The sequence below is a fragment of the Cydia pomonella genome, chromosome 13 (assembly GCF_033807575.1).
Source record: "Cydia pomonella isolate Wapato2018A chromosome 13, ilCydPomo1, whole genome shotgun sequence".
NCBI lineage: Eukaryota > Metazoa > Arthropoda > Insecta > Lepidoptera > Tortricidae > Cydia > Cydia pomonella.
This window is the reverse complement of record NC_084715.1, coordinates 9,306,875-9,330,201: the sequence shown is the minus strand read 5'-3', so window position 1 is coordinate 9,330,201 and position 23,327 is coordinate 9,306,875. Positions and strand designations below refer to the sequence as shown.

Sequence of the window (23,327 nt, the reverse complement as noted above, 5' to 3'; positions counted from 1 at the left end):
GAGGGTACTTAGACAACGATATATATAATATATAAATATTTATAAATACTTAAATACATAGAAAACACCCATGACTCAGGAACAAATATCCATGCTCATCACAGGAATAAATGCCCTTACCAGGATTTGAACCCGGGACCATCAGCTTCGTAGGCAGGGTCACTACCCACTAGGCCAAACCGGTCGGTTTTTTGTTTTCTAGGTCTTATCATTATCTCTGGTTAATGGTGGTTGGATATTATCTCTGGGTTGGAAGGTCAGATGGCAGTCCTTTTCTTAAAAACTAGTGCCTAGGCCAAATCTTGGGATTAGTTGTCAAGCGGACCCTAGGCCCCCGTGAGCCGTGGCAATATGCCGGGACAACGCGAAGAAGAACCTGAAGTTCTTATCCATGTGTTTTTACCTTATTACTTTCATCTTCTTGTCATGTGTATGTGTGTTTTATGGAATAAATATTAATAACTCTAGTTTAGCCTATTGTGACGGAAGGGTAACTACGGAACCCTACACTGAGCATGGCCCGACATGCTCTTGGCCGGTTTTTTTTTTTTGCTAGAAATTGTAATACAACTAAATTAGATTGAGTATAAGTTTACATAGAAAACTACTACTCATTGTATAACAATTTTTATAATAAATATTCATGCCAAGTTTCATGTACCTAATTTAAGCATGACGTTTTAAAATGAGGGCGTTACTTTGATTGTATGGGAGCGGGACAGGGCCCGTGTAACTAGAACGCGCCAACTGTGACGCTAGAAATTTATTTCTAAAGTTCACGTTCTAAAGTATGTATCTGCCACACTGTTTTACGCCGAATTTCACCCTCCGATACAAACGGAGTTAAGTTCTCATTTTAAAACTACGTGTTGGATTGTATTGAAACTTTGCACATGCAATGACATGAGGTATATCTATATCTGTAATTAGTTTATATAAATCCCGCGGGTGCACTACATTTTTTATAATTACTTTTCATATATTATGTGTCGGAGTGTGTATTTATATTTATGTATCATATTATTTATGTACCTATAATTTTGTATAGGTAATTTTGTGATATTTTTTTTTTGTCATTTTACTCTGTATTCTGACCCTGCACCAATTAGGATCTTTCGGTTTGGCTCATGGTTGACTGGTAGAGAATGCCTTCTGGCATTAAGTCCGCCATTTGTACTCTTCATGTATTGTGCAATAAAGTTTAAAAAAAAAAAATTATAGTTTGATATATCGTTATTTTGAATAACGTAATAAATGGCATATACTACTGTAATACCTAATTAACGGCATATACATAATGTTATGTATATGCCGTTATACTTTATTATTTGTTCTAATAAGTATAAGTTCTAATAAGGGCTTGCAATTATCCGCCCATTTTTGTATCCGGATAATTCGAATACTTATTATTTTACTATCCGGATATAAAGAATAATTCGAATATATACTTTTTATTTAATAAAACTCACATGAATTTTTAAGTGTAATTTAATCAAGTTTTTAGTACAAAAGGTTGCGTAACAGCAAGTGTTATGGTATTTTAGGCGTTTTACCCTTTATGTAATTTTTATGAGAACGTTATAGGTTATAGGTATTCGCGGGCTTGGTTTCCGCAACTCGACGTCATATTATCGCGCCTATTTTGCGTGGTGGGTTGTCGGCACTACTCTTGCCAACCCAACTGTTCCAAGAAGCGTACAAGACCCTTGATGTTGCCGACGACTTCTGGGAGAGACCCCGGCGAACAGAGGTATTGTGCCCAATACTCTGCCAACCCTAGGCATTCAAGAATGACGTGGGCGGCTGTCTCCTCTGTATCCATGCACGCCCTGCAGAGGGGGTTATCTGTAACACGTAGGGTTAATAGGTGTTTGTTTAGTAGGGCGTGGCCAGTTATGGCCAGAGTCAAAAGCCGGAGATGTGGCGTCTTCAGCTGTCTCAGCCTCCTTGACAAACCGGGGTCGATTGTCGGGAGGGCTTCCTTCGCCTGCCTGCACGTGCCTAGATTAGACCAGGACTGTTGGTGTTTTACCTTGGTGCTGTGTCGCAGCATGTTCCGGAGCCAGGCATAAGGTAGAGGTATAATAGGCTTCGGTCCTGCCAACATCAGTTCCGAGCCTCCTCTCACCAATATGTCGGCTGCATCGTTACCTCGCGAGTTGCTGTGTCCCTTGATCCAATGCAAAGTTACGCTGGTGATGGTGCATATCTCTGACAGCTTTGTGGCATTCGTAGATTAGCCCTGAGGTTAAAGTATAACTTTGCAGAGCTTGTAGTACTGACCGACTGTCAGAGAGTATGCGGATGGGGTAGTCCAATACTTTCCTTGAGGCGATTGCGTGTGCTGCCATTATGATGTCACAATCTATGGGGATTCTGCCTGGAAGACTGTGTTGTGGGCACCTAGTGGTGTTGAGATATGTATGATTAGGTCCTCTGAGAATACTCCAGCGCCAGTACCTGACCTTGTCTTTGATCCATCCGTGAAGATTCCCAGCTCTCTTGGGTTGAGTCCTTCACGAGGTTCTTCGTATAACTGTATCTTGTATTTCTTGTCGAAGACGAGATGCCTGGGTATCCTGTCAATCACCGCATCTATTAGCGGTTCCTTACCTATCGCCTCGTAGAGGATCTCGGTATGTGGTATCCTAGGTGGTCTCCAGAGATTAGATATGACCGCCGTCTGATGGTCTGGTCTGATAAGCGACAAAAGCTTTTTAAGTTGTGTATGTATTTTATTATGTTTTTCAGTTGTTTTCAATAGTTCTAATAAATATCTCCTGTCTTATTCCTTGCACCATTTTTAATTTTTTACATGTCTCTATTTAGCCCGATGGTTGGCTGGTAAAAAATGCTAAGGCATTAAGTCCGCCTTATGTACATTATTTTTGAGTTTTAAATAAATAAATAAATAAAGGCTTGTATTAAAAAATGACATTTTTGATTTAAAAATAAAGCTAACTAAGCGGCTCAAAGGACCAACATTTATCCCATTCACTGGCATAGCTTTCATAAATGTTTGATTGTTTATGTGCCAAGTAGCGTAATTCATCGAACACGAGTTCTCTTTCTATTATATTACAGTCTCTTTCGCTCTACCGAACCGGGTTCAAACATAGTCGTCTCGATCGCTGTTATCTCTTCTTCTACTTACATATTTTCTTTTCCTGGCTTCATTAATTAATAAGTGTAATGATTGTAAGTGTAAACACACTGAAACAAAAGGTCACAATACTTCGTTTTAAAAGCAGACTCGATCTTGATGGTATGCATTTGCCACACACTTGAACCTAACCTAACAAGAACAAGACGGACGCTGTATTACGTCTCTTCCGCTCCGTATTCAAATGATCTCGGTAACAAAAAAAACGTAACACCAACTGAAATCCATATGAACTTATGCCCTTCTAACTTAACGCATCGACAATTTTGTATAGCTGAGAACCAGAATGACTCACGATCCCGAAACTGCTTTCGCTATTATGTACTATAAATTAAAAACGATAAGAGGTATTATCGTGTGCAATACAAAGGGCATCTGGGTGTACGAAACGGAATTGAGGTTCGCGGCGCGTCGCTTTTTTGGCATCGGGTAGGCGCAATGCGTTAGGTCACCTTCAAGCGTTCGTTGACCGTGGTCAGGGACTGTCTAACCCTGACCTCCGTGACCCCCCTAAATGCGCGCTAATGGCCGGTTACCTAACTGACGCTGTTCCATTTATGCACGTTTGAATTTATAATTGGAACGCTTAAACTATAGGTAAGTCTGTTTAACTATTTGTATTCGTAGCAATAGAATTAGGATGCGATATTATTAGTCAGATTACAAGTTGAGAGTTCAATACATCAATGTAAAAACATAATTTTATTTATGGATACGTACTGTGAATATTTTCCGAATAGCCGCAATAACAACTTCCGTCTAACAAGTTTTATAGAATCACCTCGCTTCAAGGCCACTTGTTTAGAGGAGTCGTGCATTATTTAAATAATTTAAAATACCAATTTGAAGCGTTTTGCCTCATACCTGGCCAGGCGGCCTTCGGACAGCAGTTCCTACGTTCTAAGTTGTCTGAATTAATTATGTATTCACAGGTTCAGGTTAAGGCCACGTCACGGACTACAAAAGCCACTTATTGACTTGACCAGTTTAGAAGTTTCAATCAGACGCAGGTAGAATGTTGACCGGTTATATGTGATTTGGCTTTAAGCCGCCTTTCCGTTTGCAAAAAATAATTTAAACCCACGTTCATTTACCCGACTTCGAGGTGACTATTAATACATGGAAGTGTTTGTGAACAAGTGTAAAACGAACTTTCTCATTTCAATTCGATTAAAAAAAAATTAACTGACTTCAATTTCAAAGAAGGAGGATTTTCTGTATTCGGTTGTGGCTATTATTTTATGTACGTTCACCGATTACGCCGACACCCGTAGTCCGATTTGAGTAATTATTTTTTTGTTTGATAGGAGTTACCTCCAAGGTGGTCCCATATTAATTTAGTTTTGATCTGATGATTAAATCCATGAAGAATTGAGGGAACCTATTTTTTCAAAGGCACGTGTCTGGTGATTTGTGTTTTCTTGATGAAGTGGATCTGTGGATTTTTTAAAAAGAAGTTACCTCCAAGGTGGTCCCATAATATTTTTGATTCCATCCACGAGGAATTGAAGGAGCTCCTCAATTTTTAAAGGCATATGTATTTTAAGCAACTCAAGCATTTCCTCTTGAATACTATCAATAATATGTGGTGCAACTGTAGCCTTATCACGAGTTTGATTCTACATATTACTATAATAACACTAATAGGATGTCAGTACGAGTGAGATGAGAAAGTAAATTACGCAAAAGGTAAAGGCTACTGACTGATTATGAAGACCACGGGCGATATTTGGAACTTCCCTCTTATAATTGGGTGTATTATGATTTTTGATGTAGGTAGTGTTGGAAATAAGAGGTGAGGTAGGTGTGAGAGGTGAAGGTAGACGGGGGTCTGAGGTTGGGGGTTTAGGGGTCGGGGAATGGCGGCTGAAGGTTTGGTGGTTCAGGGTCGAGGGGTTCAGTGATCGGAGGGTTGAGGGTTTGGGTCAGTGGCGGGGCGGAGGATAGATTTAAGTATGTAGTGGCAGGAATTATTCCCAGACGGACTCGAGGGAAATCCTAATTATTAGTTAAAGTTGACGAACGTGTTAAACATGATTGTGTTTTTCATTCATGCGTCACGCTTGACTCATGAGCTCTTAACAATGACTTAAAACTAAAAATTTATAAATAAAATCATTTTATAAAAAAAAAATCTATCGACTTCAAAAAGGATAGTATAAAGTATTATCCTTTTTTAGGGTTCCGTAGTCAACTAGGAACCCTTATAGTTTCGCCATGTCCGTCTGTCTGTCTGTCTGTCTGTGTGTCCGAGGCTTTGCTCCGTGGTCGTTAGTGCTAGAATGCTCAAATTTGGCATGGATATATAAATCAATAAATCCGACAAAGTCGTACAATAAAATCTAAAAATTTAATTTATATTAGGGTACCTCCCCCACACGTAAAGTGTGGGTGATTTTTTTTTTAGCTTCAACCCTACAGTGTGGGGTATCGTTGGAAAGGTCTTTCAAAACTAATAGGGGTCTTCAAAAAACATTTTTTAATAACGTGAACATATTCGGAGATAATCGCTCCGAAAGAAAAAAAAGTGTCCCCCCCCCCCTCTAACTTTTGAACCGTGGGTCCAAAAAATATGAAAAAAAAAATCCTGGAAGTAGAGCTTAAGAAAGACAATAAATGAAAACTATAGCGGACATGATCAGTTTAGCTGTTTTTGAGTTATCGCAAAATGTTTCCCCTTCATAGTAAAAAGACGCACCTACATCCTCAGTTCATCCCTTGGTTGACAATCTACTATACTTTAAGCTTCAGTTTAGCTTATTGTGACGGAAGAGTAACTACAGAACCCTACTCTGAGCATGGCCCGACATGCTCTTGGCCGGTTTTTATTAAGTATATGCGTTACCAAATTATATGTTTGAAGTCGGTGCCAAGCCAAATAGTAACAATACCGGTAAAAAAAAAACCAGCAAATACGTAATATAAACGTGGAAGTCATTGTTTGTCTCTTCGTTACCTTTTCATGGCTATACATCTGAACCGAGAGCATGAAGGTAAAAAGTTTAAGCCCTGAAGCTTTACGCTAAGGGACTGGAAGTAACGTCTAAAATAAAGAAAATAAATTCTACGGCACTTAACCAACCATTATTTTTACATCGAAATTAAACCGAGCCTCTCCCATTGAGAGAAATAAATACTGTAATACTGAGGTATAGTACTATGTCAGTGGCCTCTACACCATAAAGCCCCAGATAAAAATTAGAAATCACACTTAAAAACCAATCAGATAGAAATTACTTACACTTTTTAGCGCGACTTTGCTACGCAGAAAGTACAAACAAAGGGCGTCATCGGCTGCTTTAAAAACCATTTTATTGACCTACGCCGAGTATAGTCACTGTCAAAAATACATATAATGTTATTCTCTATTACTACATAATGATACTGGCAAAGAAGCGCACAAGCAACCTGGGTGCTTAGCCAACTTGCCAGTAAACGCTCCGTAGCGAGAGCGTAACCATCATTCTCTATCATAGACATACAATTCTCTATCAATTTTCCATATTAGTGCGACAGTGACAGTTGCGTTTCGTTCGCTACGGAGCTTAATCGATTGACATGTTGGCTACGCACCCGTTAATGGATTTACATATGGCTATGGCTATAGACCTCGCAAACCCCCATGACTACATTTAGGAAAACAAACAATCCGCGTAAAATCCTAATCAAGCCAAGCGTGCTCACAAACTTTCACGAAGAACGGGTGTTAGCCCTGTGGAGGCAAACGACCGGGCAGCCGGAAGTACGAAAGCATTTTTTCCCCAGCTGAAACGGAATCGCTTCGCAATGGCTCGGTCAATACCACTTAGGAGGCGAGGCAGCATCTATCACGCCTGATGATAACGTATGCCGGTTTGCAATTTAGCTCTTGCTGTGTTTAGGTTGTAAACTCTTTACATAGAATAGAATAGAATAGAATTTGTTTTATTCATAAACACACAAACAGTAATAGACAGACATAAAAGAGAACATAGTAAGAGTAAAGTGTCACGAAATGGCCTCATCTCAGCATGTTGCTGGCGACTTCCAGCGCTGATCGTCCGACATGTACGTTATACTTATTCGAGAACTCACTGTGATCACAGATTAAAGGACTGGGGACCGATTTTTAAATTGCGAGCGCTCGATTTCATGTGGCTCCCTTCAATATGATATCCACTAGTAATGGAGATCATATTGAAGGGTGCCACATGCGTTTAAATTCTACCATAGAATTGAAAACAAGTGGTCAACCAGTAGATGTTCCTATTCCCAATTCTATCATTCGAATTTTAAATAACCGGCCAATAGCATATCGGGCCACGCTCAGTGTAGGGTTCCGTAGTTACTCTTCCGTCACAATAAGCTAAACTGGAGCTTAAAGTATAGTAAATTGTTAACCAAGGGATGAAACGGTTCCTTTCACCTGAGTTAAACAAATAGGCAAATTTGCATAATCAGTACCTAATTAAAATAAGTCTTTTTACTATGAAGGGAAAACTTTTTGCGATAACTCAAAAACAGCTAAACTGAACATGTCCGCTATAGTTTTCATTTAATGTCTTTCTTAAGCTCTACTTCCACGATTTTTTTCATATTTTTGGACCTATGGTTCAAAAGTTAGAGGGGGGGGGACATTTTTTTTTCTTTCGGAGCGATTATCTCCGAATATATCCACTTTATCAAAAAATGTTTCTTGAAAACCCCTATTAGTTTTGAAATACCTTTCCAACGATACCCCACACTCTAGGGTTGAAGCGAAAAAAGAATTTCACCCCCACTTTACGAGTAGGAGAGGTACCCTAAAAAAAAAATTTTTAGATTTTATTGTACGACTTTGTCGGCTTTATTGATTTATATATCCATGCCAAATTTCAGCTTTCTAGCACTAACGACCACGGAGCAAAGCCTCGGACAGACAGACAGACAGACAGACGGACATGGCGAAACTATAAGGGTTCCGTTTTATGCCATTTGGCTACGGAACCCTAAAAATAGCATTACGCCATTTTCCACAAATTTTCGATTGACGAAATTCAATGATCGCCGCCGAGGTTCCTGTCAACATTCTATTTTAATACTCAAAAAGTGCTACTTTTCGTAGCTGTTTAGCGTTCGCAAAGTTGGTTTTAACGAATTAGTATTTTTACTAGTTGGTTTTAACGAATTAATATTTTTACTTTTCCAACTTTATTAAATTTATATCTGACCGTAGGTAATCATATATTATACTACTCTTTGCCATAATCCATACCGAAGAGTTTAGAAATAGAAAAAGAGTTTTTATTTCGCCATTACACGTTTAATACGTCCAAAAAATATTATTACACGATATAAATTAAATATTTATTTGTTATTATACAAATTAAATGTTATATAATCAAATATAGAAGTGTTTGTGGCAAAAAAAGTGATTGACAAAATAAAATATCGACATGTCTGTTATCGTTGTTACCGACCTTACCTTGACGTTATAGATATTTTTTTAACATTGTATAAGATAGCTACCGCGGAATACAAAACACGTTTAAGTATTTATTTATTTATATTTAATCTTTATTGCACATAAGAAAACACACTACAACAGGCGAACGAGACGAACGATGCCGTAAGGCATTCTCTACCAGTCAACCTTTAGGCAAAGCAGATAAGTTGTAGGCGGTGCAAAAACATGAGGTATAGAGGATACAATTAGGTACATGTACGAACACAATACAATCATAAGAAATACACAAACATAAACATACATTCGATATCTTCTTTGATATATTGGTAGGTTTCTATTATTTTTGGCACTGTATACACACTGCACTGGCACTGGCACTGTTTACGTTAATTATTAAGTACAACCAAACGTCATAGAAAAATATGCACTGATTTGTAATTAATTTGCAGTCTTGAAATTTCTCGGTAATTTACAGCAAGTAGAAGTTAGATCTTTTAATTATTAATCTATGACTGACTTCTCGATGTTTCATTTTCTCAAACACTCGTTTATGCCACAAAAACTTATATGTCTCTATATAATATGTGTATATAGGCAGAAGTTTTTGTGTACATATCAACTAAAACATTTTTCATTTATTTATATGGCTGAATGAAACAATCATTGCCACGTTGGCTGTCGTTAACAGAAAAAATTAAAATTAAAAAGTAAACCGGCGCCCGCCATTTTCAGTAATTCCACTTAATATTAAGTATCAAAATAATTCAACTTAAAAAGCAATTGTGAAAGTGTTTTTGTATGTAATGAGTTGTTGTGATTAACTTTTGCAATGTTAGTCATCGCTGAACGTAGTGCATGTATATACTGCTGAATTAACAATAGCATTCAAGTGAAAATTTGTAATTGTAAGGTCTGTAATGTAAAGTAGTGTAACACTCGCGTAACCAATACAATATTTGTTTTTAAGCGCTAATTACATCATCACATTTCGAGCCTGATAATCGTTTTCGTTTCACGGAATATCAGCACATCGTTAACAATATTTGAAATGTAAAAAATACTATGTCTCTAATTGCCAAAAATGTTCATTGTTTGATATTTTTGCATATGAACCATTTTTTTTTACATTTCAAACATTGTAAACGATGTGCTGATAATTGGTAAAACGGAATAATTTTAATTCTCGGGCCTGAAATCGGGTGTGATTTCAGACCTGATAAAGTGTGGATGTAATTGGCACTTTATTGTGATTTTTTCGCAAATGTATTCAATCAACCGTTGTACGTCGTTTAATGTACTATTTTTTATGTTATACGTTATTTTTATTTATTCCGCGCATTATTTTAACAGTATGTATAGAGATCATATTGAAACAAATAATGCGTTTGAAGCTGTTTTTTTTTACGAACGCTTTACTAATTTAGCCCCAAGCCAATTGAAGAGATTGAAAAATGTTTAAATAATACGACCCAGACTGGGTACTAATAGTGTCTGAAGGTGTTTCAAAGTCAGACAGTCCCTCAAAACTCTGTAGGTTAAGTAACAGTCATCCGGCCCTTATGATGGATCCACGAACCATAAAGGCGTATGAACCAAATTAGGTTTACGATGAAGACAACACACGTGACTGTAGCTGGCATACTTGCATTGCATAACAGTTCCTTGCATATGCCATCAATTGTCAGGTATACACTAACTTGCATGCAATCTGGAATGAAAATAGATTTGACTGAGGTACTGGCATGCAATATGAGGGAGGGAACGAGGGCAGCTGCAAAATCGGCACGTGTGTTCCTACGCGACGGCTATAGACATGCTTTTTCTTTATACTAATTCCAGCTTTTAATAAACCGTCTTCTTCTCTTCTTTTTCTCTCTCAATAATTTTGCTACAGAACCTGAGTACAGAACACAAGTTATTGTTTTTACTTGCAAAATACCTGAAAATGACACGTAGGGGAGACCGAGGTTTAAGGTCTAAGGCCTAGTTTACCCTCTGGGTTGGAAGGTCAGATGGCAGTCGCTTTCGTAAAATAACTAGTGTCTACGTCAAATCTTGGGATTAGTTGTCAAGCGGACCCCAGGCTCCCATGAGCCGTGACAACGCGAAGAGGAGGAGGTGAGACCGAGGTAAGTTCACACAAAGGTAAGAAGGTAACTTGACACAGCGTCTATATCTCACCAACTATAGACGCTGGAAGTAAGTGTGATTATCAAGAAAAAAAAGTTCATTTTTCACTCTAACTAACTTCACTTTAGAGCTCAGCTGAGCAGTTGAAATTTAACAGCTACTAAAGCCAAAATATTGCTAAAAGTTAGTCGATATTTTTCAAGGCCATTTCGTAATCAGTTTTGGCATGTTTTTATATTTATATGTTTGGAGCATTCTGACAGAGTTTTTTTTAATCATATAATTGGACTTATCAACGTTTTACAGTTCATGTTTTGTAAACTAAAGTGCAAAAAAATGTAAATATCTGAAAAATACAAGGGTGAAGTAGGTTGAAACACCTTGTTGCAACTTACCTCATAATTTTTTTGTTTGTGTTTGTCACAGGCTGTTCATATCAGACTGTTGAAATCATATTTTCCAATTTTATCACTTGGGTTACCAATTGAAAGCTTATTGAAAAATACTTGTAATTCGTAATTCTTCAGTCACGAATAACTAGTTTACTCAACAAAAACATTGATTAAAGTATTTCATGTAACATATTTTGAGGTTGCACTACCGCTATCTATATTTAAAAAATTATTACCAGATAAAAAACGAAATTGAAAACTAAAATTCTAAATTGAACTGCGGTTATTGCTGAAATGTTTCATTTATATTGTTTACCTTACCCAACTTACCTCAGTACCTACCTGTTTCAAGTTACCTGTGTACAGACCGGATTGATGCATAAAATAGTATTTTATACAATCGTGAAATAATAGAGAGCTTTTCAGTCGAGTACCGTGTTTAGGCAACGAAGCAAGCTGAGTTGCCTAAGTGAGATACGAGATTGAAAACCTTGATTATATAATATTGTATACAATACTTTTTCTACGAGTCCTCAAAATATTTTTTTTTTACTATAAAACCTAAATTATAAGAATTTTGCGACACCCTAACAGGGTCCATGTACCTGAATATTACATTGTAATTGAAAAGTGTACTTGGATGCAAATAAATATCTGTGTCCATCTCTAAATAACTAATGAAAATAGGTAAGTATCTCAGTGGACAAAAATATAGTAAACAATAGACATAAACGCGCGAGCCCCCCCCCGCCCGTCCCCCGTTCTATGGGAGCGCGGCAGCACATGATTGGTAATTTAATATGGTGCTACTTTACCGCACTAGTGCGAAAAATAGCATATTACGTTACTATGTCGAACATTTAAAGGGCCATATGTACTGTAAAACGTTGTACGATACATGTGCGAATAGGTAATTCGCAACTCGTGTCGATTTAAAACACTCCCTTCGGTCGTGTTTTAATTTATCGCCACTCATTTCGAATTTCCTATTTTTCGCACTTGTATCGTAATGTACTAATGTATACCAAACTTAATAGCGTACTTTTCATGTATGGGATACTTAACTATAATAGTTATTTACGATACAAGTGCGAATGTATTAGGCCCCGTACGTTGAAATGACATTCGAATATAAAGATCAATTCAATGTTATTTAGTCTCATTCAGTGAGCAAAATGCGATTTTGCTTACTGTTTTTAAGCAGCAAATTATCCTTGTTGGAGCTGCTGAAGTGAAAAAAAAAATTACGCAATTGTAAATAATGCTACTTAACGATCTCTACTATAGTTAACAAATAGTTGTATCTTACAAAGTTTTTTTTTACAAAAAAAGTTGTTGTCAATCAATCAACTGTCACTGTTCGTTATATCATTATTTCCGTATTATTTTATTGAAATTTCTTTCGTTTTGTTTTATTGCGGTAATTAAACCTAATTGATAGAACACCTTAAGAAAACATGAGTGAAATAGTGATGAATACGGATTTCATTTTTTCAGGTTGTATTTTTACATTCCAAATATGTTCTCACTGATGTCGTGAAGTTTTGTGTACTACACGAGATCAAAGTTATTTACATCTCGTGCGCTTTTGAGTCCCTTACTACGCTCAAGATTCTAAAATAGAATCTTTCGCTTGCACGGGACTCAAATTAAGCACTCGAAGAAATATCAAACTTTGCCCTCTTGTTATACAAATAACTATAGCCGTCACTGTGTATTTGATGCTAACTGTGCATTTTGTTTAGTTTCCCGCCTTATTGAGACGGGAGTAGCAACTTTGTTAGCCCATACAAAAGGCAAGAAATGACGGAGTTTTGAGGTCTCATACATACAAAAAAGTACGGTCGAACTTATGACCTACTTTTTTATGTAGGTTACATATTAACCTTTGGTATGAGGAGCAGATCTGCTCCATATTTATGTATTCAACCAAATTCAACTTAAAAATGAAGATGCCATGTTTGCTAATTAAATGGCAAATTTTTGACAGGCGCATACGAAAGGTTAAATAGGTATTGTAAATAAATAAAAGAGTTAAAATTCAATCATATCAATTTTATTTTATTACATTAAATATGTCAATATATGTACAATTATTTGCCACAACAACTTTGAGACACTATTCTCTTCTCTAGGACACGTAGGAGTTGGTCAATTTGTCGGTTAACTACAACGGATACAATGAGGTTTAAGGTAGTGAGGAATTACGTCTATCCACATCACATTGAAATACGATTAACACTCGAATATGCATTTGCGTTGCTTGACGACTTTTATAGGGTTGATATATCAAATGTATCCAGTATAAAACAGTTATCGCAAAGAATAACATATGGAGTAAGCAAACTCCAAAATAGTCTCAGCGACTTCAAAGCTCATTTCGTTTTTGTTTACAAGATAATTGTTAAAGCCATGACTGCAGTTACGTACAAATCATTTAAAAAAACATAGATGGTTAACTAGTGATATTTGACTAAAGATGTTACAATTTTACTGAGCAAATACTTCCTGATGGATCGTTATCAAATGCGCTTTGGGTCATTATCCAAGCATAAGGTACTTCTCCATTCTATCTAACATTAGGTTAACACCCCGACAGACAAGAAGTTAAGATCTGTATTCAATGAAACCTATTTAATGGCCCACGTTATCACCTTACCATGTCACACGCAACGTGCGTCCTACACGCGCAATTGATAGTACCAAATAATATTTGTTGAGTACATAAATATTTCGTGTTTGATAAAACGTCTATATAGTAGCTGCAACAAAATACTAATGGCATCAATCAATCCGTCTAAAAAGAGTTTAGGTAATTTCATCGTGTATTGTTGCGAAGTAACAAGTAGGTACTACGACAGTGGACATGACCTTAGCACTTCCACTAACATTGTACTATAATTACGCCCAAGTCCTGTATTATTAGTCTATGTAAAGTAAGTTGCTTGTCTCCTTTTATTACAAAAAAAAAACGAGTTTGACATCTGTAAAATGTAGCTGACATAGTGACATAACTCTAGTGACACGGTGTACTAAAATGTATAATTGGCTTCACATATTCGTGTCACAACCCATGAAAATGCCCATTTAGTAAATACTAACAACACTATCTATTAATAACTACATACACTTATATCATAAACAACATTTAACACTTGAGCAGATGCAGGCATCGGCATTTTATAAGTTTTATATTACACATAGTTACCGTGCCGTTCTAGTAAATTCCCAATACCTAAACTCCGTTTACAATTCAAAGATACAGAGATGACACCTTTCCTTAACCTCTTGTTTGTAAGAGCCTCGACAAAGTCCCAAAAAAACCTAGTAGTACCGAATTCAGTCGGCTAATGGTTGCTCTGTTTATACATTTGCGGACCACTTCAGGTGCTTCCGGAGATTACCGGTAGTCCGCGGATATCGCGGACTACCGGTTAAGAACCACTGGTTTACGCAAAATTTTGGACTGGCGCCGTTATTAAATTTGTGTGTTTGATATTAAGTACCATTTTTTTTGCAAGCATATACGTCTGCGAGCGATACTACAAATTTTAAAGTGCCGGACACGTATTTTTTTCAATTTATCCCTTTAATATAAAATTTGATATGAAGTATCGACCCGTCATTCAAATACCTATCTGTGAAATTTAAACGGAGTTTAGTACGTCTAATATTTGTAGTACATAACAAGAGGGCCCGCATTTTATGTTGGCTCTCTTAATCCTCTACCTATAGGGTCCCGTTTCTTTGTAAACATCCGTCACACGGCCCTAAAACAAAAGTAGCCGTAACAAGTATGAACTCTACTAGCTACCAACCTACATAACACGTATCCGTCAAGTAGTGCTCGATTGGAAACGTCTGAGACTATTGATCATTCAGTCGGGTATAAATGATAAGAATCTACATTGTATGCATATACAAGTGTTGGGTTGTATTTTTAAACCTATGAACGGCAATTATATCACCTGATAGATACAAATATTACATAATCAGTATAAATCTCAATTTTTAAAACATGTAATTTTATCAATACGTACAGTCAGCGTCAAATACTTTGTAGCAGTCAAAGTAGCCAAATAGTTCGGTACACCATACTAAATATATGGTGTACCGAACTATTTGGCTACTTTGGTTGCTACAAAGTATTTGACGCTGACTGTACCTACGAATTGCAGCGACTGTCCAGAGATAGCCTAAGGAAGATATTGGCAAACGTTTAGGAAAAAGAGCAAATTGCAAACAATGACCAGTCTCAAAAGGTTAATGTGCCCAGATATCTCTAGCGCTACGCCAACAAGTCGCTACAGCTCAGTAGGTATCTTAATTTAGATCTGCTAACTTTGACAACAAATGTAGAGCTTCGGTTCACGCCTGGACGGATTTTGTTAAATTGTAGAGTAGGTATCCTCGCTACTCATCGTTCGCAACAGCTTTATGACAAATTTTTAACATTAAATGTCTTTCTTTGACAAACAGTACCACTTTATCAGTTTTTGATAAGGTGCTATGCTTTAATCTATCAAAAACTGACAATAGGGTAAACCGTCTATTACTGGCCACCCTCCAATTACCGGCCACCTTATACTAAAATAAGAATTCTATTTATTTATTTACACAATTCAAGTAAATTAATAACTATCGTTCTTATTGTTAACTTAGTTAGATTGTGTGATTAATAAACAGAATCTCTTTTATTATAAGGTGGCCAGTCATTGGAGAGTGGCCAGTAATAGACTGTTCACCCTAGTTATTTGTTTTACACGAGGGCAAAGTTGTTGTTTAACCACTGGTGCTAATATTTATACCCGAAAAGCGAAACTTGCCAGTTTCCAAAAATTTAAAAGGTGGTTCGAAAAGTGGAATCTTGAGCATTTCGAGAGTTCAAGGCACGAGGGTTAACAAACTTTGCTTTCGAGTGAAACACAATTTTTTTCACCACACCAACGCGAATAAAATACTAACTGTAAAACATTTCAAATCAAATTCAAATGAACGTTATTAAGTATGTATTATTCAAAATGATTACTTATGAGTCAATTCTACTAGCCAACATGAAGAAACAACTCAAAATTTGCAACAGATTATTTTGGCACTCTTGATAAAATGCAATTTTCTCATCAGTTTTTGAAATATAAAGAGTCTTTACAAGGTGTGGTGAAAAACGAATTATGCTACCTATTGCCTTACATCGTAATTAATTTATTTTATTATAGATATCCTATGATTCAATATGAAACAGTCAGTACACAGTACAGGTACACATTGATTCAACACTGTAAACATCAAATCTGGACATATAGGAAACTACTTTTACATACAGACCAACACTAATTGTATTATTTCACATTAAAAGTGCACATACTTATGTAACGTTCATATTCATCATTTGAGTTTCATTTAGGTACCTACAAATACATTTTACTTAATTGATTGCACCAGTTGTGCCTAATACGTTTAATCGAGCAAATAGCTATTATGTGCTATTAAATGTTGAAATGTACATGCAGTATTAAACAGTTTAGCTTACGGCCCAATTCGAACAATGTTTATAAGATCTCACAGCGATACGATTCCGATCTGTCAGTGTCAAAAGTGACATTTCTTCAACCAAGAACGTTAGTTGTAGGTATAGTGCCAAACAACAGGACCATTATTACTAAGTATCTATAAGTAATTGTATGCTAAACATTCGGGTTGGGTAAGTAAACCAGATTCACAATTTCTTTACAGTGTCTCTTAAACCAGTGTTCTTCTTTGTCTTACTTCGATAAAGTTGTACTATTTAGGTGAAAATAGGAAGTTAGTGAATTCTATTCGAGACCAAAAAAGGAATATACGAGCAGTGTTTAAGTGAGTAGTTCATCAAAACATCTGTATATAATAGAGTTTAGGACTTTGTGAACTCTTCAAATCTATCAAAAACGCTGACTCCACTTTCTAATTTTATAGAAAATATTTAGGTTAAAATTATTGAATTCCCGTGATATCAAGTCAAACTCGCACAAACCCATCTCTTCCAATAAGGTCCCTATACTATCACAACTTACATAAAAGGTGAGGCTCAACAACTTGTGTAGTAACGAGAACTATGAATTAATAGTCACTGTTTAAATTGGGAAGTCAATACAGCTGCTATTATTTCTGGACGACAAATAATGAAATCACCAGCATTATGTGCTTTTGTGTTGATCTTTGCCTCAAGATAACACGTATTTGTTGTTTATTAATAAATCGCCATTAATTTAATTAAAGGCATGTATTAGCTGTGTGACGATACTGACGATTGACACTGAGAAAAAGGTTCCTTGTCTCTCTGAAATCTGAAAAATGCAACATTATTTATTTTCTTGTTTAGACTTTGTTGTTCAAGATATGACAGGATTCATACTATGTAAGCCAACCTTTTTATACTAATCAATAATCACTACGTGTATTATTAAAAGATCAGGTCGATAAATTAGTTCCTATTCGATATATCGTTAAGTGACCCTGACAACGTTGCTATAAATTCGCCATACGTCTGATACCTAACAGTCCCAAGGGTAAGAATACCCTAACTCAAGCCTTAAGTTCGAACAATGTTCTCCCATTTTTAGGGGTATTGCAACAGTCAATTTTATTCCATTTTAATCATCAGAATCGATTTTTAAATTATGGGTGGTGTATTTGCGAACGAAGCGACAAACTGGGTAGTTCCTAGGTATTTGCCCTAACCAGTCCTTCTGTCCACATCGGACCAAATTAGAATAAAAAGAACCCCAAGATAATCAGTAAGAATCCCAAATATAGAGATATATTTGGGATGCAAGCTTTCTAACGTGGAACTCTGATGTGAATGTTTAAATTATGCCAATTTCATTAACTGGCATTACTCAACTGAATAACAACATAAATTGCCTAGAGCATTGCTCTAGCAATCTCAAGCAAAAAAGAATCGGGCCCCCTGAAACCACAAATATAACGTTGTCTATCGTAGACCACAAGTTTTACTACCCATTGCGTACAAAAAATATCTGCCAGTGAATATACCTAAATGGTCCAACATCACCAAAAAAACGGTTTGAAACAATCTTACTTATTATTCAAAGTTGATCTTTATACACGACCATGTTTATAAGGTCAATGAACTAAGCGGCGTGAATCCATCTACGTGCAACGTGCATTAAATGACATTAATAGACACTTAGGTATTATCGTGTTTTATGAAGTTATACATCAATAAACACTTCGTTGGAATAACGACTTAGGCCACCGTTTGCGTACCTAGATTTACGCCTTCAATATTATCTCTACTAAGAGTCTAGAAACTCCCTGGGATGCCTCAGACGACCTCTTCTTGTGTAGGAAAATGGAATAGGCCCTTTGTTGGTGTTGAAAGGAGTAATCAAATAGATACATTTAAAGCAAATGAGGTCGACTGATTTTCAGCCTCTAGTTCGTAAACGATAGCAAACAATTCGTCGTATAATATAGCCGTACCTTCTGTTCCCGAAAAGTAATGACACTCAAGCTTAAGCAATTAAGAAAAATTAGTTTTGGATTGTCAGTTACATCGGCATGAGCAGCCGCATTTTTGGACGGTTTCCAAATTGGGATCATTTAATTCTCCCGTGTCCAAAATTTTCAGGCACAGAAAGACAGATTCAGCTAAATCTCTGCACAAGCATAAAATAAGGTCATAGAACTGTCCATATTTTTGACTAAATAGGCTAGTTATCTATAGATAAATTATAATTTTTTACAGAAATCATGAAATTAGTTTTTACATATAATTTTTTTTAACATCTTTTAGAGCTTTCAATGATTTAAATCGCCGAAATGTTATACTTAATATGAGATGGATTCATAACAATCATAACAAGTCAAAATTATTGTGACGTCATGCAATACGCCACTTACATCTCCACAGTAAAAATCGTTATGACTAAAAAATTATGATTCCGATTCAGAACAAAATAGCTTGCATATTTAATATTTATGTGTCAAGTTTAGTTATGTGTTCAGATAGGTTTAGATACATTCGGCTAAAGATAAGTAAGTACCTGCATCATAAGTTACCTATAAATTTATTAATATCCCATACCTATTCTACTAATCATTATGCAATAACATTTGGCACAAATTCTAAAATAAAATAAAATTGATATTACAGAGTCTTTTATTAAATAACATTAAAATTAACTGAACGAGAAACTCATAAACATAGATCATTGCATTTCAGACACGCCTACCTATAATATTACTATTGATAGTAAATTGTACTATGGAGAAGAGTGGTTGTACTATGCAAATCATAACAATGGAAAAGTGTAGGTATTGGTCAACACTCGCCATAAAATGATGTGCTGTTAATGGAACAAGAGTAGGTAAATGGATATCAAAGATATGTTAACACTTTGACATTTATTGCATTGTGATAAGGCAAAAATGTAGGCATAACTTTGATGGGCTGATTTTTTTTCTTTGTACATTTTTTTTCCTGAGACATCGACAAAATTTGGTGGATAGATAGTTCCCTATATGCCAACAGTATATAGGTAGTGGTACATGCTTCTACAATTTGAGTGAAACCATCACTAGTTCAAATCTCACTTAATTCAGTTGCATTAATAACCTTGCTTTATGCATATAAGATTCATTTCAAAAACTCATTATTGAAAGCCACATACAATTGATTTTCTTAATATCTACTTTTAACTTAACTATCCCATTTATGTATAAAATTACATAGAAAGCTTATTAATAATATCTAGTTCCAGTTACATTCAATCCTTCATAATTACTAAAATATTGAATTTGAACCAGACAAAGAAAAATATCAAGTAAAATAAAAATCTATAAAAAATATCTATACAAATTTGAAAACAATTAACTATATTTACATTTTTTGATTGCTCTGAGATCAGTCATGTCAGAGACTAAACTTAAATATTTAAAAAAACTAGAGGATCAAATTGCTGCCAGGAAAAAAAGATTTTTAACATTGGTCATCATCCCCACAAGGAATGTCCCTACTTAGTTAACTTACATCTGTGAATGTCTATGAACAGATCAAATTATTCCATAAGTCCACTGTGCCTTTTTAAAGCATCACTTTGGTCACTTTGGAAAGAGTTCATCTTTCGTTTCCGACAGTCAAACCTCACTCCTGTCTCTTCAACTACCTTTTCACTATTCTTAATGGCAGAAATAATGTTCTCTTTTGAAGGAGGCACCAACTTTAACTCTTCCGAACCTTCAATTGAAGAAGGTTCTACCAAGTGCATTACAATACGCTCTAGTTTTTTTGGGTGCTCCACTGGTGCATCATCACCAACTGTGACCTTTTCATTTTGCTCCTGGCTCATATCCACTATCACAGAGTACTTTCGTTTCATCTCCTCCATCATTCTACGACCATAGTCATCCCCTATTACACTATTAACGCATACAAAGCTTTGTACTTTCTTTGTGTCCCTGTCTATTTCTAAAAAACCTCTAGTTCTCATGTATATAAAATGGCCAGTGCGAGACATCAGTCTGTAATAGGACTCGCCAAATTCCCGGCTTTGATCATACATCTGCCGCAGAACACAAATTACCCATCGCACATCGTCTTTGTGCATGAAAAAGAAGGCAGATGTGCCTGTAACTTCCTCCGTCAAGTACCCAGCCACCAGGGATATGCTCTGATCACATTGCACTATGCGCCCATCTACCAGGTGCCTGGTCCAGTATTCAGAGTAGGCTGTGGGCAACATGATGCGAGGCGGCATGTTGTTTGTAACAACATGTACCATGCCAATAAATACAAAATCATTTCCACTTGAGGAGAAAGTGCGATTGTGCCTCACTCTTTGCCTTCTAATAATCTGCTCATCCTGGACCCCTACTGCAGTGGCTCTGTCTGCACGTCTGAGTGTACCATCTAGTCGGCATCGCTCATACCTTGGTGGATCGGACCGAGCACCAGCCCTTACTATGCGAATTGTAAAATTATGGCGCTGCTCTATGAATGAGTTGTCACAACCCTTTTGAAGTTCAGGAGGATAGATGTGCTGACGTAGAATTGCTGTATCTTCTGGATGTATATAATTATAAATATCTTGGCCCAACAGGTCAACATGACAATAGCCTAGTTTCTCTTGTATGTTAGGTGAGACGTTAAAAATACGGCCGCGGCACGTGACTGATATCATGAAGCCGCCGAGGAGATCAAAATATTTTAGGAAGGCTGGAGACCAAGTCTCGACATGGCCGCACGTGATGGTGTCGCCGAACACATGCTCGTTTCGCAGCTTATTAGCGGCGAGACGCAGCACGCTCGTCTTGTCCACTTTGCGCTGCGAGTGCACGATGTCCGTCAACAAGGACGTCATCACTTGGATTTGGGAGTTGTATTGGCTACGGCGCTGCTTCTCCGCTATGATGCGCGACTCACGATCGCTCGCTTTGGCCGGCGGCAAGTCCGGCGAGCGTGACTCCGAGGAGGAGTCTCCGCAGCTGACAGCGTGCAAGTCGAAGGCCATCTGCGGCGGCGGCACACTCACGGCCATCCCGAATTCCGGGCTCCCGATACCTATCTGACCTGATATAGCCGCCTGCATGCCGAGTCGCGTGCCCGCTCCGTCAGACGAACTCATTGCAATAGACACTGCACTATGCACACACTTGTTTATACCATATTAATGTTATCCCTGACAATAATCACTGATTGGTTGTCAACATAGTATCTTGCTCACATCACTATCAATCCAATGGCACAGAAACACTAACGTGAACCATTTTATCAACACAATGTGGTATTTACTAGGTATTAAATAATATGTAATAAGACAAGCGCCCTGAGTGAACGAATGACAAACAGTGCAGCCGCGGACTGGACTGACCAGTGTTGCCAGGGCTCTGGAGTCATAAGTTACGTTTCGTTTCCCTAAAAGTCACATTTTTGCTGCTTAAGTCACATTTTTAGGATTCCGTACCCAAAGGGTAAAAACGTACCGTAAACGTAAAAACTATTACTAATACTCCACTGTCCGTCTATCTGTCTGTCACCAGGCTGCCCACCCTTCGTGGGCGAGTCTGACTTGCACTTAAGCGCCAATTACATTCCTGTTCCCGATTTCGGGTCCGAAATCAGTCCCGATTTCGGGCATGATAATCGTTTTCGGGCCCGAAAAAGAATATTTTTCCGTTTCACTAAATATCAGCACATCATTTACAATATTTGAAATGTAAAAAAATGGTTCATATGCAAAAATATCAAACGTTGAACATTTTTGGCAATTAGAGACAAATTATTTTTAACATTTCAAATATTGTTAACGATGTGCTGATATTCCGTGAAACGGAAAAAATATTCTTTTTCGGGCCCGAAATCGGGTCCTGATAAAGTTTGGATGTAATTGGCACTTTAACCGGTTTTTATAGTATAGTAAACACCCATATAATGGAGGCACCCAGACGGGATGATCAAATCGACCGATTCGATCAGAAAATAACCTGGCATCATACTCCAATGTTAGTTTTATGGTGATATTTGAACGCTGTAAAACGATACGTGGTGATATTTGAAAAAAAAGCGGCCAAGTGCGAGTCGGACTCGTCCATGAAGGGTTCCCTACCATTTATGATGTATTAAAAAAAAACTACTAACTAGATCTCATTCAAACCAATTTGCGGTGGAAGTTTGCATGGTAATGTACATCATATATTTTTTTTAGTTTTATCATTCTGTTATTTTAGAAGTTACAGGGGGGAGACACACATTTTACCAGTTTGGAAGTCTCTCGCGCAAACTATTCAGTTTAGAAAAAAAATGATATTTGAAACTTCAATATCATTTTTGAAGACCTATCCATAGATATCCCCCCCCCCCCATGTTTGTTTTGTTTAAATTTTATGACGTTTTTGCCATTTGGCTACGGAACCCTAAAAAGCGCTGGTGGCCTAGCGGTAAGAGCGTGTGACTTGCAATCCGGAGGTCGCGGGTTCAAACCCCGGCTCGTACCAATGAGTTTTTCGGAACTTATGTACGAAATATCATTTAATATTTACCAGTCGCTTTTCGGTGACGGAAAACATCGTGAGGAAACCGGACTAATCCTACCAAGGCCTAGTTTACCTTCTGGGTTGAAAGATCAGATGGCAGTCGCTTTCGTAAAAACTAGTGCCTACGCCAAACCTTGAGATTAGTTGTCCCCAGCTCCCCAAGCGGGCCCCAGGCTCCCATGAG

At 37.1% G+C, this 23,327-nt stretch overlaps 1 protein-coding gene across 1 annotated transcript; it reads right to left on the bottom strand.

The window, feature by feature from the left end:
- Positions 1-13,150: 13,150 nt before the first annotated feature.
- On the bottom strand, positions 13,151-21,975 carry LOC133524130 (basic helix-loop-helix ARNT-like protein 2). Its single transcript, XM_061859984.1, has one exon. It carries the CDS (start codon positions 21,733-21,735, stop codon positions 20,170-20,172), a length of 1,566 nt encoding a protein of 521 aa, XP_061715968.1. The 5' UTR covers positions 21,736-21,975; the 3' UTR covers positions 13,151-20,169.
- Between the last annotated feature and the right edge of the window lie 1,352 nt (positions 21,976-23,327).

Coding starts and splice junctions, on each gene's coding strand:
- LOC133524130 (XM_061859984.1), bottom strand. CDS start 21,735: ATGAGTTCGTCTGACGGAGCGGGCACGCGACTCGGCATGCAGGCGGCT.